At 38.9% G+C, this 14332-nt stretch overlaps 2 protein-coding genes and 1 long non-coding RNA gene across 3 annotated transcripts; 1 reads left to right on the forward strand and 2 right to left on the reverse strand.

Moving 5' to 3' along the window:
• Nucleotides 1–413: 413 nt before the first annotated feature.
• Nucleotides 414–4689, reverse strand: LOC129348973 (uncharacterized). The gene is made up of 3 exons (XR_008601745.1): nucleotides 4236–4689; nucleotides 3051–3199; nucleotides 414–1868 (listed from the first exon to the last, which is right to left on the reverse strand). It is a non-coding gene; the product is annotated as an uncharacterized LOC129348973 (long non-coding RNA).
• Nucleotides 4690–5076: 387 nt separating this feature from the next.
• mrto4 (MRT4 homolog, ribosome maturation factor) lies at nucleotides 5077–9090 on the forward strand. Its single transcript, XM_023288553.3, has 8 exons — nucleotides 5077–5168; nucleotides 5398–5456; nucleotides 5656–5759; nucleotides 7352–7433; nucleotides 7806–7873; nucleotides 7964–8115; nucleotides 8605–8681; nucleotides 8783–9090. The coding sequence occupies exons 1-8, from the start codon at nucleotides 5141–5143 to the stop codon at nucleotides 8933–8935; spliced, it is 723 nt and encodes a 240-aa protein (XP_023144321.1). The 5' UTR covers nucleotides 5077–5140; the 3' UTR covers nucleotides 8936–9090.
• Nucleotides 9091–9412: 322 nt separating this feature from the next.
• akr7a3 (aldo-keto reductase family 7, member A3 (aflatoxin aldehyde reductase)) lies at nucleotides 9413–14098 on the reverse strand. Its single transcript, XM_023288551.3, has 7 exons — nucleotides 13637–14098; nucleotides 12594–12781; nucleotides 12332–12436; nucleotides 11431–11527; nucleotides 10612–10711; nucleotides 10353–10482; nucleotides 9413–9836 (listed from the first exon to the last, which is right to left on the reverse strand). The coding sequence occupies exons 1-7, from the start codon at nucleotides 13926–13928 to the stop codon at nucleotides 9675–9677; spliced, it is 1074 nt and encodes a 357-aa protein (XP_023144319.1). The 5' UTR covers nucleotides 13929–14098; the 3' UTR covers nucleotides 9413–9674.
• Between the last annotated feature and the right edge of the window lie 234 nt (nucleotides 14099–14332).

A 14332-nucleotide genomic window follows, 5' to 3' on the forward strand; every position in this document is an offset into this window, starting at 1 on the left:
TTACCCAAAATGTTTGTTGCATGTGCTCCAACAAAACCTGTCCAGGTAGAAGGCCACTTTGACAAACAGGAAGTGGATGATTCCAAGCAGATTTATAGAAGGGGGAACCGGACTGTACTAAGTGTGGTCAAGTATAAAGGGGTGTTTTGTGGGTTTTTAAGGCTGATAATGATTATTAGTGAGACATTTGGAGTATATTCATTTGGATATTCATTTGCAGTAAATGAAAGTATTTAAAATCTTGGAGTTAAACTTACAAGAACACAAACTTTAACAGAAAATTTTGTTGATACCTTTTTGTTTTGTTTACAGATGTTAAGTTCAAGGAGTTTTATTCGTGACGTATAACCAATCAAATCACTCCAGAAGACAGAGCGACCACAGGTAGATAAAGGTTCAGAGCCAAAGTAGCGCCATTTTTAAATGTATTTATTACCGTAAATCAGTAAAAAATAAAATACTGATAATCAGTACATCAGTCAGCCCACAATTACTACAATTCTACAATGTATGTTTCTTTCCTTTGACTTGTTATTTGTACAATATACGATGTATATGATGGTGTTTTTTCATACCAAAGGCTATACCAGGGGTATTCAACTAAAATTCAAAGAGGTCCAGTCAGAGAAAATGTATTAAAGCAAAGGTCCGGAACATCATAAAGTCTAACTTCAATTAGTGCGATATATGATGATGTAACCTAGAAGTTTTATCAGCGTGTGCATGTAATCAATAACTGACCATCAAATCAAATAAATTCAGTACAGTTCAAAAACATTTTGACAACATTTATTAACAAATAACTTTTGATATAACTATACATCTTAAAATTAAGCGCAGAACTTGAAAAAGTAATGACTAAACAACCCGAACCAGCTTATATACATCTTTAACTATACCTAAATCTCAAAAAATGTAAACATTTGAACACTTTTACATTTTTTTCCCCTGTCTTGTTACTCCCCTTATATCCCATGCTGCTTAATGGGAGAACTGAGCTGCAGTTTGCCCTGCCAATATTTTTTGAATTGTGTATTTTGAATTGTGGTCTGAATGGTGTCAGGGCCATTCTCAAACACATTTGGAGCTCATTGGTCAGTCTGGAACGATATTCAGTTTTGATTATGTTCATAGTTGAGAAAGGTGCCTCCAGCTGTATGTTGAGCCAAACATGGTCAGCATGTGCAGGGCTATTTCCCTCTCGGTGTCGCTTTATTCATTTTCCTTTTTTGTCTGTCTCTCACCTCTCAACTGTTTTCTGAACGCAGAACTGTGATGTTTAGCAGCTGCAATGCAGAGACTTCATTGGCTGAGTAGCGTCACGTGGGATGGCTGAACTCGTACGTAATTGGTCTGTGTGTTTCCTGAGCTGATAACTAATGCCGTAAACGCTGGGAAAGCTGTGCCGGTAAAACAGAAGCGACCGGTTAAATTTACAATCCCGTTACAGTTTACTGATTACAGGTCTGGTCCGTATAAGACGGCGTCTGGGTCCGGATCCAGACTGCGGTCTGCCAGTTAGTGACCCCTGGGCTATACTATAATGTTTTCTTAGAGACATACGATGCTACTCTGTTTGTTCTGGCTCTGGGCTGCTGCACTCCTCCTCTGTTGTTTTCTGGATTGTACTCAGCTGCATGCCTTCGTCCACCAGGCCTCCGTTGACTCGTCCCGCCTGCCGTCTCTGGAGCTGAAGCTGGATTGGAACAGACCAAAGTACAGTCCAATCACGATGCCAGCTGCCTCTCAAAAGGCTCCTTCATCTGGCAGGTGGCACCACTTCTTCTGAGGGGAAGCTGAGCTGGCCCGGCAGAACTTTGGAGATGTGTTCCAGTGGTTGGTGGATGTGTGGGGAGATAGAGAGGGACCTTTGAATTGTTCAGAAAGGAAAACAGGGAACCCATTGGTGGTTTTAGTTTAGGGTGCTACTGCAGTGTGTTTTTGGGCTTGAAGAGGTGAACAAGAAGAGTTTTTTTTTCGTATTGATTATCTTTAACTTTGTTCCTGGTTGGAATGCCCATCAATGTCAACGTGAAGTTCACTTTTAGTTCTGTTTATTTATTTTTATTTTACTAACACCCATTTGCTTTTAACCCCCTCACATGTTGTGTTGTTGTAAACTTACTCTTTCAAATAAATACTCGTCTAACCCTCTGGAAACCAGCGTTTGGACTGTTTTTGTGTTGCTCCTCACCTACTTCAGACAGCCAGGATGTAACGTTTTGTGGACAAAAGGCAATACTATGACGTTTTTAGAGCGACATGCTATACTATGATGTTTTTGGAGCGACATGCTATACTATGACGTTTTTAGAGCAACATGATACACTATGACGTTTTTAGAGCGACATGCTATACTCTGACGTTTTAAGAGCGACATGCTATGACGTTTTTTGAGCCACATGCTATACAATGACATTTTTTGAGCCACATGCTATACTATGACGGTTTTTGAGCCACATGCTACGCTATGACTTTTTTTGAGCCATATGCTATATTATGACGTTTTAGTGACCCCTGCTCTATAGTATAGGCTTTTTAAATTGACATATTACTATGACTTTTTTTTTGTTTTAGGTTTTTTTGCTGTTTGTTAGCAACATATTATAAGAATTTGAACAGTTTTAAAAATTACTATACTTTTACTTGTGCAATGAAATTATTATTCTATGGCATTTTTTAGATGACATATTATACGCTGATGTTTTCTTGAATAACATACTATTTTGACAATATACTGCACTATGACATTTTTTGAACCACATATCATACATGACAATTTTAGGCAACATCCTATCATTTTGCACTTTTTGAACCACATAATAATCTTTTTTTTTTTTTTTTTGCCAAGCTATACTATGAACTACAGCCCATACTAGGCTATTCTTGAAAAATATACTATACTTTGACATTTTCTGAACTACATCCTACACTATGGCATTATACACAGAGTGCTTTGGTTACATCTTGATTTATAGTATAGATTTTTTTCTGTTTTGTTTTTTGACGGGATTACCACAGACCTGACTGTGAACACCGTCGACACCCACCTCAGGGAGATGCTGCCTAAGATCTGAAGGCTGCTTGGTCGTGGTCTTTCTGGTCCTGCTCCAGAACGCCTTCATCAACTACATCTTCTTTTGAAGAGGCCCTCAGATGCTGCAATCTCTGACCTTCAGGAGGAACTGCTACTTTCACTCTGTAACAAGACAGCGGCTATTTTAAAGACCCAGTTCCTGGCGGCTTTGAGTGAAAGTCAAAACGGAACTACAGACAGTTAAATCTGAGCTGTGCTCTGAATGATGGTTAGGACGTGGATGACTGAACGACTTTTTATTGTTTTCTGAGTGACTAGTTTTGACAACGTGGTCTCAGTTTGTTCCGATGTATTTTAGCAAATCAAGCTGATGTGCTGCGTGTTGTTCTGATGGGAGGCTGCTGAGGGTCTGAGTGTTTCTGAGAACAAACCTGAGTTAAACCTGAAGTTCTGCTCTGGATCTGTTCCACTGAACACACAAACTAAAACACAACACAGCAGCGGACGTGCTTCTATGTTGTGGTTTTTCTTGGTGAGACAATAAATAGTTTTCTGACTCGTTCTTAACCAGGCAGCCTGTGTTACGTTGTGATTATCCCCAGTTGACATGGGCGTGTTTCCTGAACAACCACCAGGTGTTAAACACCTGACAGGATGGCAGGGATCCATATGGATGAAGCTTGTCGAGCTGATCAGTAGCACATTGAGTAAAACGGTGGTCTCGTAATTTTATCGCTGGATTAGGTGGTTTCGAATCCTCTCACCGTACTTAAAAAAATACGTGTTTTTTATTTCGGCCCGCACATTTCTCTTTACTGTCTGTAGATGATATTTACATGGATACAGACTGTTAAGTAGTGATGCCGACGTTTTTCGGCGAGGTCTTCTTTATCTGGTATCTTTATTTCACGTAAATCCAGGTCTGATCGTGACGAATCTGCGGACGAAACATCTGGAGACGGAAACTACCGCCAGTTAACCTGATCACCAGTTGAACTGGAACACTGAGCAGCTAGCTCGGTTAGCATCGCTAACATTAAAGCTAATATTTACTATGCTAACTTTCTTCTCTGGTCAACACACACTGAAACAAACTCCACCAACATCTGGAGTGAATGGCACACATTATATCTGACACTAAAGCTGCATATAAAGTGCATTAAAAGCGGCACCGATACGAAAGTAAACATTTACTTACCGAACTATTAGAGTCCTTTCAGTGTCTGCTGGTAGAATCAGCCGAAGGTAGAAAACTGGTTAAAACAAGCCAACGGGCAGGAAAACTGTCTGTGGAAATTGTTCTGCTGCTGCACTGATAAATAAACCAACAGTTATTATATTAGAATTAATCCAAACGAGGAGAGCAGAGTCTCTGCTGCCTCCTCCATAGCACCTGTCAATCATTCCAGACCGGACTTTCAATCAAGTAACCCCGCCCCCTGGCTTCGCAAAACTTTAACGCTCTATAAATAAAAAAAATAAATCAATATTGATTTATTTTAGGATCGGCCACCTGATCTCTCATTTTGACCATGAAAACTAACGAAAAAAAATGTATATACAGTCTATGCACTTTACTCTGGCTCCACACTTGCTGATGACCACTTCCGGCCTCAGAAAATGAAAAAACTGACCTTTTTTCGTTTCTGTCTCTTATTGATTTTACTTTCTTGTTATTCTAAATATAAAACAAAAATCAAAGCATTTTTTAAAAAATCCTATATCCCTTTTTGATCATGAAAAGGAAAAACGCCTTGTATTTCAATTTTAATTTTTGTATTTTAAAACGAAAATCAAATAACCACTCCTTTTTTGTTTTTCAATACCCGTTTCAGAACGGAAAATCCAATTACCAGATCCGTACACGGACCATAAGAAGAATGTCTTGTGGAAGTTCACAATTGATAATAAGTGCACCTAAAAACACATGACGCTAATTATTGGTGAAATAAAAGAATGCAGGGGTCCAAATTACAAACATTCCTGTTTTAAATTTATTTGTTTTTAGTCAGGCGCCACACGGTCAGCTCCACCAAACAGAAACATTTGGGGTCCTTTTACTTCACGTGTGCGCCTACTGCTCTGCCATCGTGAGACGGAACCATGCCGAAGTCAAGGAGGGACAAGAAAAGTAAGGAAATGAAAGTCTAAATTGTAACATTTACTAAAGTATCGAACCGGTTCAGACTTCAAAGTGGTTTTCTAATGATAATATTTGCTGCTGAATACTACAAATGACCAAAGTGAGGCTAACAAGCTAACGTTAGCTTGACTGTCCCCAGCATGGCTCCAACACTCAATGCTAGTAGAGCTATCAGGAGCAAACAAACTGAATGCAATTTGCCTGATTTATCCCTCAGTTTCGTTAACGAAAACCGCCAAGAAGGGACTGGAGACAAAACAGAAGCTAATCGAGGAGGTGAGGCTTTTTCTGGTCTGCCGTGATCATTATTATTATCATCAGTTTATTTAAAAAGGGACCATGTACAATATTAAACATAAATGTTTCCATTTGATGTATTGCACCAGAGTTAGCTTTAAGCTAACTTCTATCTGCATATCCAGCTTTAGTTAGTAGTGGTCATGTTTAAAGCTTCTCCACCTGGCTTCTTCTCTAGTTACGGAAATGTGTGGACATCTACAGAAACCTCTTCATATTCTCTGTGGCCAACATGAGGAATAACAAGCTGAAAGACATCAGGACAGCATGGAAACACAGCAGGTAACTCAGACAGTGGTACTTTCTTTTGCTGGTTTTAAAAGCCCCCAAAGTTTCACGTCTCCAGATCTTTTAATTTTTTAGCTCAACGTATTGCAAAGATGGTCCACCACGACAGTATCGCCTCAGTTTTAGCTTTATTTCAAGCTTTACAGTATCTGCAGCCTTAAATGCAGATGAGCTGCTGCAGTCCACGGTTGTTTCAGGAAGAAGACTCCTCCTACATCTCTGGTTGACAGAGCGAAGCAAAACAGTCGTCTGTGTGGCGACTGAGATAGACATGAAGCAGTGTGCAAGACCACTGCTTTTAACTTTTTCTCAGATTGATTTTTTTGATATACAAATAATGCTGAGCTCACTGCACAGTTGTTGAGTTTGTTGGGCAGTGGTGCAGTTACAACATCAATAGTTTAGCAGTGCAGAGCAGCAGCTTGAAGTGACTGCTGGTTAAAATGTAGCGTTAATGGGTTGGGTTTCAGTCATTATTTTATAGTGTCATACAATAATATAAGTTGTCATACAAGAAAAATTCAATTCAAACAGTCAAATGTTTAAATGAGAGAAGCTTTTTTGGGAATTTGGCTGTAATAGAATGTAGTACATGTTAGCACAGAGAGCAGGAGAGAAGTAAACAGATGTAAAGGGTCGACACAGGCAGAGTTTAGGCTGCACTGAAGCACAACAGCTGACACGAAAACAGGTTTAGAATCTCTACTCAGCTTCTACATAGAAACTGAGATAAATTCTCACTTGCTTGTAAACCAGGGAGGCCATCTAGTTCAGAGGGGGGCTTGAGAATCTGCAGTAGTAAGTGTATTTATATTCTGACAGCTTTTATTTTACATCTCAAATTTTTTAAAGCATACAAAACACAATAAAAATGGACTTTTACCATATGGGTTCTTTAGCTGTCTATCTCATTTGAGTAGTCATGTGCCTAGTTGTGTGGCAGATTAACTGCAATTGTCACCGTGGCCAAGTGCCTGGAAGACAGCGAGTGTGTGGAGGATTATCAAAAGGTCACCGAGACACAGTTTAGCCACTCTGGCATTGTACAATCAAGCTCAGATGACATATTGGAAGCAGTAAGTAGGATCAAGCACACAGAGGTAACCTCGCAGTCAGGTGACAGTAAAAAAAAACACACATTGAAGAGCTGAGTAACTGAGTTAGTGAAGACATTAATGGAGCCAACTCTATAAGAAATATGTAGGTTTACTGTACGTCAGACATGTATTATCTTGGATATGGAACATATTGTCTTTGATAAAAGGATATATTTAATATTCAAGTTGAACGTATAAGATACGCAATTCATCTAATCTGCTGTAACTTTAACATCAACATCAGACTTTCATATTGAAGAGTGAGATACACTTATCTCTGAATACTGCTTCACAACAATATTAGTAGAATTCATAATAAAGCAGTGGTTAAGTGTTGTGTTTGTGTTTTCATGACATGGGGCACACTTGTCTCCTGTCTGACAGTATTTGAATCTGCTATTAAGTCTTTAAGATGAGGGTATTGGGGCAGACACTGAATTTCACTAAATTAAAGTATTTCTGGCAGCTGATCTTGTCTCTGTTTCACAGATTCTTCTTCGGCAAAAACAAAGTCATGGTTGTTGCTCTGGGGAGACGAGATACAGACGAATACAAAGATAATTTGCACAAGGTAGGTGAGATCTAATGAGTGGCGTCAAAACCCTTTAAAGAAGGCCCAGTCAACCCTTGCTGATCCTAGTCACCACCTGTCCAAAGAGTTCAAGATGTTTCTGTCTGGCTGCAGATACAGTCTGCCAACATTTAGGGCAGACTTATAGGACTCTTTTGTACTGGCTGCCAGTGACCTGTTAAATAACTCAGTGGTATCTTTTGTATTGTACTAATTTCATATTTATTATTGTTTGTAATATGTGACTACTGCTACCTGTAAAATGAATTGCTTCTTAGAGATTACAAAGATATCCTTGATCCTTTGCAGTTGATTATGGTAGTTGATTTATTTTAGAGACTTGAAGTCTTTATCGCCCTTGATAACGTTCAGGTCAGCAAGTATCTGCGTGGAGAAGTGGGTGTACTATTCACAAACAAAACCAAGGATGAAGTACAGGAGTAAGTATGCCTTTTGCTAAATTCACCATTGTTGCACTGATTCCCCAAATATTGCTTATCCATTTACAATGTGACCTGATTTGCCCACAGGTATTTCAGTCATTTCAAAGAGATGGACTTTGCTCGTGCAGGCAACCAGGCACAGATGGACATAACTCTGGATGAGGGACCTCTTGAACAGTTTCCTCACTCAATGGAACCCCAGTTGAGACAATTAGGACTTCCCACTGCTCTCAAAAAAGGTAAGGTTGAAGGACAGGTCTGGTGATATTGAATATCTGTCTTGTACATAAATACCATTAAAAACCAGATCCATTCATATGGTAGCCCTTTCTTAAATGCTTATGGATTTTCCTACCTTGTCTGTGGTACTCAGTCCGAAATCAGTCAGTTCCCTTTGAAGAAGAAGTCTTTGAAAGTTTTTAGCACAGGAGTAAACCCATTTGTTGGACTAATTTCAGTCACAAGTAGCAGTCAGGAGGATTTGTGGCAGCAGGAAAGTGTAAGATTTACTGAAAACACCCTTCAGTGCCCATGTTCTTTATAATTAAATGCCTTTTAATATCTAGTTTTTTTGACAACAATGGAAATCTCTAAGCAGTTTTAGGTTTTTACTTCAGCTTGATAGCATTATCTGTGTGTCTTTTTGACATATTTGAGTGCACCAGATGATGGACCTTTAATTTTTCACACCATTTGACTAACAAACATTTTGTATTCTGCTATGAAAGGAGTGGTAACGCTGCTGAAAGACCATGAAGTCTGTAAAGAGGGAGACGTGTTAACTCCTGAGCAGGCTCGTATTCTGGTGAGTTCCTGAATGCTTCACCTTATAAATGTTAACAGTAAATATATAGTCGTATTTTATTTGGACTGACTGCTCAATTTGTTTTGTTTTTTTGTCCACAGAAACTCTTTGCTATTGAAATGGCAGAATTCAAGGTGCAGATCAAATGTATGTGGAACTCTGAAACAGGGGAGTTTGAGAACTTTGCTGGAGAAGGAGAGCCTATGCAGGATAATGAAGATGACGATGAAGAAGATGACGATGAAGCAGAATGAAACTGCAGGAGTGTGTACACATTACTTTTTAAGTCATTTTTTGCCAGCCTTCAGCAGTGGAGGGACATTTGTTTGGAAGTCTTTCATTCTGACTGCCTGTGCTGTCAGGGAGGCCGTAATCTCGCTTTTTTAATATATATATATATATATATATATATATATATATATATATATATATATATATATATATATATATATATATATATATATAGACACACACACACACACAACACCTGTCATTCACCTTGAATTTTACCTTTGGACTAAGTTGCTGTTGAGCAAACACTGGGGAGTGGAGCTGAAGTACATGTAGTCTTCTTGATGCCACAGATTTGTCAGTATAATGTAAAAATGCATTGCCTGTAAGTATTTTTTCCATTTAAACAATGAGGCACATCATTCATGTGTTAAAACCCATCTCATGGATATTAGTCATGTAAAGAGGAAAACCTTTTGTTGAAGTGAGAAAATTTAAGGCAGACTTCTGAAAAAGTTTATCCCCAGAAAATATATGAAATTGTCATTTTTACATTTGTACATTAACAATGAAGTGCTCTTACACAACACATAAAAGCCTTCAGTCAATCGAGTCATAAGAAAATGATTCATTTGAAATGTGATTTCAAGAAGACAATTGAAGTAGGTAATTAAGCAAAACAGGGCTTCAGCAGATCCATTTTCTGTAAAATGACATTTGAATGCACTTTGAGCTCTTGGCACCTGAGCAAAGAGAAGGTCCTCATCTGAAGTAGTTTGGACACTCGTGGGCTACGAGATTCCAGGCTTCACTGAAGGCATCGACCACTCTTTGATCCAGAGGACCCTCTTCTGCAGCAGCCAGGTTTTGCTGAAGTTGTTCTATGCTTGACATGCCGATGATGACTCCATCTCCTAGATCACCCTGGACACGAGAGAGAGAAGAATCATGCAACTTCATTTTGATGAGGATACTTGGGTAGTTAAACATGTTCGGTTTTGGTATTAACAAGTCAGTATGCACAAGTTCTGATCGTTAATGCTTCTTTTCCTGGCCATTTAATGTGAGGTACTTGTGTGAAATGATAATGCTCCAAAAACCTGAGCTTGAAGAGTTGGAAAAATTGCACATTTTTAAGTCAGTTTTATTTCTAGAGACATTATGTTGATTTAAATAATATGGTAAGGAAAAAAACTAATTAGGGCTGAATCTTTGACAAAGTAGAAAGAAATGACCAGCATCCTACAAAAAGATGCAAACAAATACACCACCAACTAATATACTGACAGAAATTCTGCATTTTGAATGCTGCATGATAGGAGCAATAAAAGTAAATTTTAGCTCAATATGAGTTAGGACAAATCTTTGGTTATCTTTTTCATCAAGTTATTTTGTATATCGTCTCCCATATGTAATGTCACTGTATCTATCCATGGGTACCTTAAGTTGGGAGTGATGGTACATCCAGCGCATAGCAGCAGAAGTCAGGGAGGGTTTCTCGGAGCCGTACGCCATCTCCAGGGCCTTCAGGACCACCTCTATAGCCTCAAAATGACTTTGCTTCCAGTATCTTACACAAAAGAAGAGGACAGTCTGTTATCACTTCCTGTGCTCTACGAGTGTGGATGAAATCCCACACATATGTCGACACAAAACAAGTTGTTGGGGAGCTTTAAAAATCAAACTGCAAGTCCTTCACCTGTCCCTGTATGCTGCAGCCCAGCTGTTACCGAAGAATCGTCCTGCAGGCTGAGAACCCTCTTTGTCTTCATAATGATACTTTCCTGTCAGAAGGCCACCTGGGACAGGAGCAGCAATGTTAGAATTCAGGATTTTCAAGGGTATTTATGCACTGAATGTGATAAATCAAGACACATTTAAAAAGGTCCAGTAAGTGTCAAAACAAGACCAAAACAGAAAATGCTACTTTTAGTAAGCTAACATGCTCATGTAGGCAGCAGGTAATGTTTATTATGTTCACCATCATGCAAATGTTTGCCAGTTAATACTAAATGCAGTACAGTTAAGGACGATAGAAATGCTTTTGTTGTTTTGTTTTTTTTTTTTCTCCTGTATGTCACTAAACCATAGTATTGGCTCAATCTGAAGTTTGTTTGATGATGGTGGTACATGAAAAGGGATTGCTTTACTAAATAGAATTAATCTTGAGTAGGAAATGAAGGCTGTGTGTAACAGATTTTAATACAATATATCCAATAGTGGGATGTTTGATGAACTCAAAATTGTCATTGGCTTGAAGACTACTGAGTTCATTAGGATTGAACGTCTGGGAAACATGAATATCTCAATCAAATTTTATGACAATCTACTACATTAAAGAAATTTATCACAATCCCTAGATACATGCCACTAAAATAGGAATGAGATAAGTTGCAGCCTAGTAGGTATTAAATGTTATTCCTTCACAAAGAGGTAAGCATTTATCAAAATCTCCCTCTGAATTAAACAAATTAAATGTTGATTGCAATGTGTCCTACAGAAGACAGACATACAGTACCTGCTAGAGGATTATATGCATAGAATTTCATTCCAAAGTATCTCAGACATGGCAGCAGTTCTTTTTCCACCTGTCTCGTAGTAGCATTGTACATTCCCTGTGAAAGGTTGCAAGAGTCTAAGTTAGTGTGCAAAAGATTGTGAAACAGATAAAATGCAAGATAAATTACAATAAGTATTCACATCTTGACGTAATGAAAACTTAATGTGTAAATAACCTAGTACATTTTTTTTTCGATAAAGATAACTGCTGTATTTTATTTTGGCGCTTTACCTTTGTTTACAATGAGTTAAATATAATTTCCGGTTGATAGTTTTATTTTGAAGAGATTACTTCCTGTTGCAACAGCGCGAACTAGCTTACTGGCAATAAAAAGACGGAGAAGGATAAGGACATGGAGAGATCAACATATAAATATGTATTTCGCACTTAGCAGCCCCTTTGAAAGAGGCACAGGGTATGTTTTGTGTAAAGAAGAGCAATTCTGAATGTTTCAGGGAACCGAATATGTACGTGTTGAATTTTATAGCTAAAGCTAAGGTTTATCGAAGTTGTTGTTGGGTTGTAAGAGTATAGCATTTAGATCACACATTGTTTTGTGTATTCTCTATCTCTTACGGTGAAATTTGAGGGTTTACTGCCATTAAACCTGAAAATTCATCAGCAGGTGTCATCCTTCAATCAAGGGGGTATGCTACATAATGTTTAACTGATGTTTCCTCACTTTATAAGAACAACTGCAATGTGGGAGATGGATTAAAACAAAAATGATCTCATTTTGACAACACAGGAACATTCTAAAACATCTAAAAGCACAATACTTCTAACACACACATAACCTATGCAGAGCAGACAGATTATGCAATTCAATGGAGATGGAATTTGTAAGATTATGACATACTTGATACACAGTGGGAACTACCCAGTTGTTGTGTCTGCAGATGCTCACGATTTCAGCCACCTCCCATGATGCATAGTTGGACAGGCCAAACTCCCTGAATTTTCCCTGAGGGTGATATTTTAAAATGAATCACTGTTTAATGCAATATTGTCACATCAGCAGTTACAGGTGAGGTGTCGGGAGTTTTATGACCTGCACACTGTGGGTGAACATGTAGCTTTTTGGAAGTGCTTCAGCAACATTTTAAGCTGTAGACAGTCACCTCTTTGTGGAGTTCATTGCAGGTCCTCAGAGTATCTTGGATGGGGTTTTCGTGGTCCGGGGCATGGAGGTAGAACAGGTCCACAGAGTCGGTCTGCAGCCTCTGGAGGGAGGTTTCCAGCTGGGAGCGCACACTTTCTGGCTTCAGGGTCTTCCCATCCCATGGGTTGGCTTTGGTGGCGATGCTTACTGGTAATTCAATAAAAGTGTGTCATTTCAGGGGATTTCTGTGAATACATACAGCATTAAATGTGCAGGAATACACCACAGTGATGGGCATTAAGTATTGCTTTATTTAGAGGCTACAGACTTCAACTTTGTTATTATAAAACTAAATATAAAATCTTCAAAAGCTGGTAATCTAAGCTCACATGTCAATTTGAGCATTTCAGACTTGTTACTATATTCTCAAAATTTACTGTCTTTAACTGTAACATGAAGGCTACACAATAATACAGAATTTATTTTTGTTTTTTTCCCTCATAAATGGTTTGATTACTGCCAATTTATTTACAATTGAGGGGCCTAGGACAAAATATAAATATGTGACATATTACAGAAAAGTTTTACAGTGTTTTGTGTTCAAACTAATGTGTAATCCTGCATATAACTAACGGTAACAGTTAAGAAAATGTTTTCTATGTATATTCTCTTGAAAAAACACAGAGGCTTATATTGTACTCTCAGAATAATGCACCGTCTTAACTCAGATTTGCTTCTTTTGATTTTGTCAGACCACTAAATGGATTTAAATAGTATTTAAAGATTCGTAAGGTCACTATCATGCAAGAAAAGACCTGAAATGAAAACTGACTCTATCTAATGGTCAGAAGGGGAAATACAGTTGGAGGCATCTTACCCTTACATGCACACAGGTGTTTGGTAATTTACAAAAACACTGCATGGTTACCCACAATTCCAAGGGGGTCCAACAGCCAAGCAGCAGGTTTTACTTGTTTAAATCACCTTAAAAAGCCCAGGTGAGGTCTGCAAACTTGGAGCCTGCAGTATTAATGTTTACTACTACTTACGGCTCTGAATTACCTGTTTTGGCAAGTTTCATGCCTCCAATGACCGTCTCTGCCTTCCCATCCGCGTACATGAAGGCTGTGTCCAGCAGGTTGTGGCCCCTGCCCAGGAAAGCCTTCACCATCTGCAGGCTCTGCTCGGCGTCTGCTCGGCCTCCAAACGCCATGGTTCCCAGCAAGGAGACAGGCCTTTTAGCCGCAGACGACATGTTTCTATGAGCCACAAACCTCGGTAGCTGTCTGAGCACGTCTCTAACGGAAGGACCGTGTCGGAGTGTGGACAGTCCTCCTCTAACTACCTGCAGCATGCTACTGTGGAGCAGCGACGCGGAAGTCAGAGGTCGTTTCGTAAGCGGTAATTAGGGAGCGTCGTAAAGTTACTTAACCGAATTAAAACGCAGAATGTGCTGCGATAGAGTATCGGTTGAAAAATGAGCTGTTTGGGTAGCTTGATTTGCTGGAGTCAAAGCAGCGCAAAGTCCATTTTTGTGACAGCTTCCTGTTGTTTTAGACATGTATGTTAATATTTGTTCTTCATTGCATCATATCCAGTCCGCTTCTTATAGTAGGTCGTTCTTATTTTTGTCCACAAGGTGTCAGCAGATAATCATCCATTTTTTACAAAAGCAACGCTCATGGATTTCTCTCCTTGCTTTCACATGCACCCAAGAGAGAAGAAAAGATAACTTTATTGATCCCAATGAATCTCTCG

The sequence above is a fragment of the Amphiprion ocellaris genome, chromosome 5 (genome assembly GCF_022539595.1).
Source record: "Amphiprion ocellaris isolate individual 3 ecotype Okinawa chromosome 5, ASM2253959v1, whole genome shotgun sequence".
Taxonomy (NCBI): domain Eukaryota; kingdom Metazoa; phylum Chordata; class Actinopteri; family Pomacentridae; genus Amphiprion; species Amphiprion ocellaris.

Bases quoted from the DNA above. Each gene is read 5' to 3' on its own strand.
- mrto4 (XM_023288553.3), top strand. From the start codon at position 5,141: ATGCCGAAGTCAAGGAGGGACAAGAAAA. The intron at 5,457-5,655 runs GTGAGGCTTTTT...CTTCTTCTCTAG, and splicing joins AACAGAAGCTAATCGAGGAG to TTACGGAAATGTGTGGACAT. The intron at 7,874-7,963 runs GTAAGTATGCCT...ATTTGCCCACAG, and splicing joins ACCAAGGATGAAGTACAGGA to GTATTTCAGTCATTTCAAAG.
- akr7a3 (XM_023288551.3), bottom strand. From the start codon at position 13,928: ATGCTGCAGGTAGTTAGAGGAGGACTGTCCACACTCCGACACGGTCCT. The intron at 12,782-13,636 runs GTAATTCAGAGC...TTGAATTACCAG, and splicing joins CATGAAACTTGCCAAAACAG to TAAGCATCGCCACCAAAGCC. The intron at 9,837-10,352 runs GTACCCATGGAT...TCTCGTGTCCAG, and splicing joins ACCATCACTCCCAACTTAAG to GGTGATCTAGGAGATGGAGT.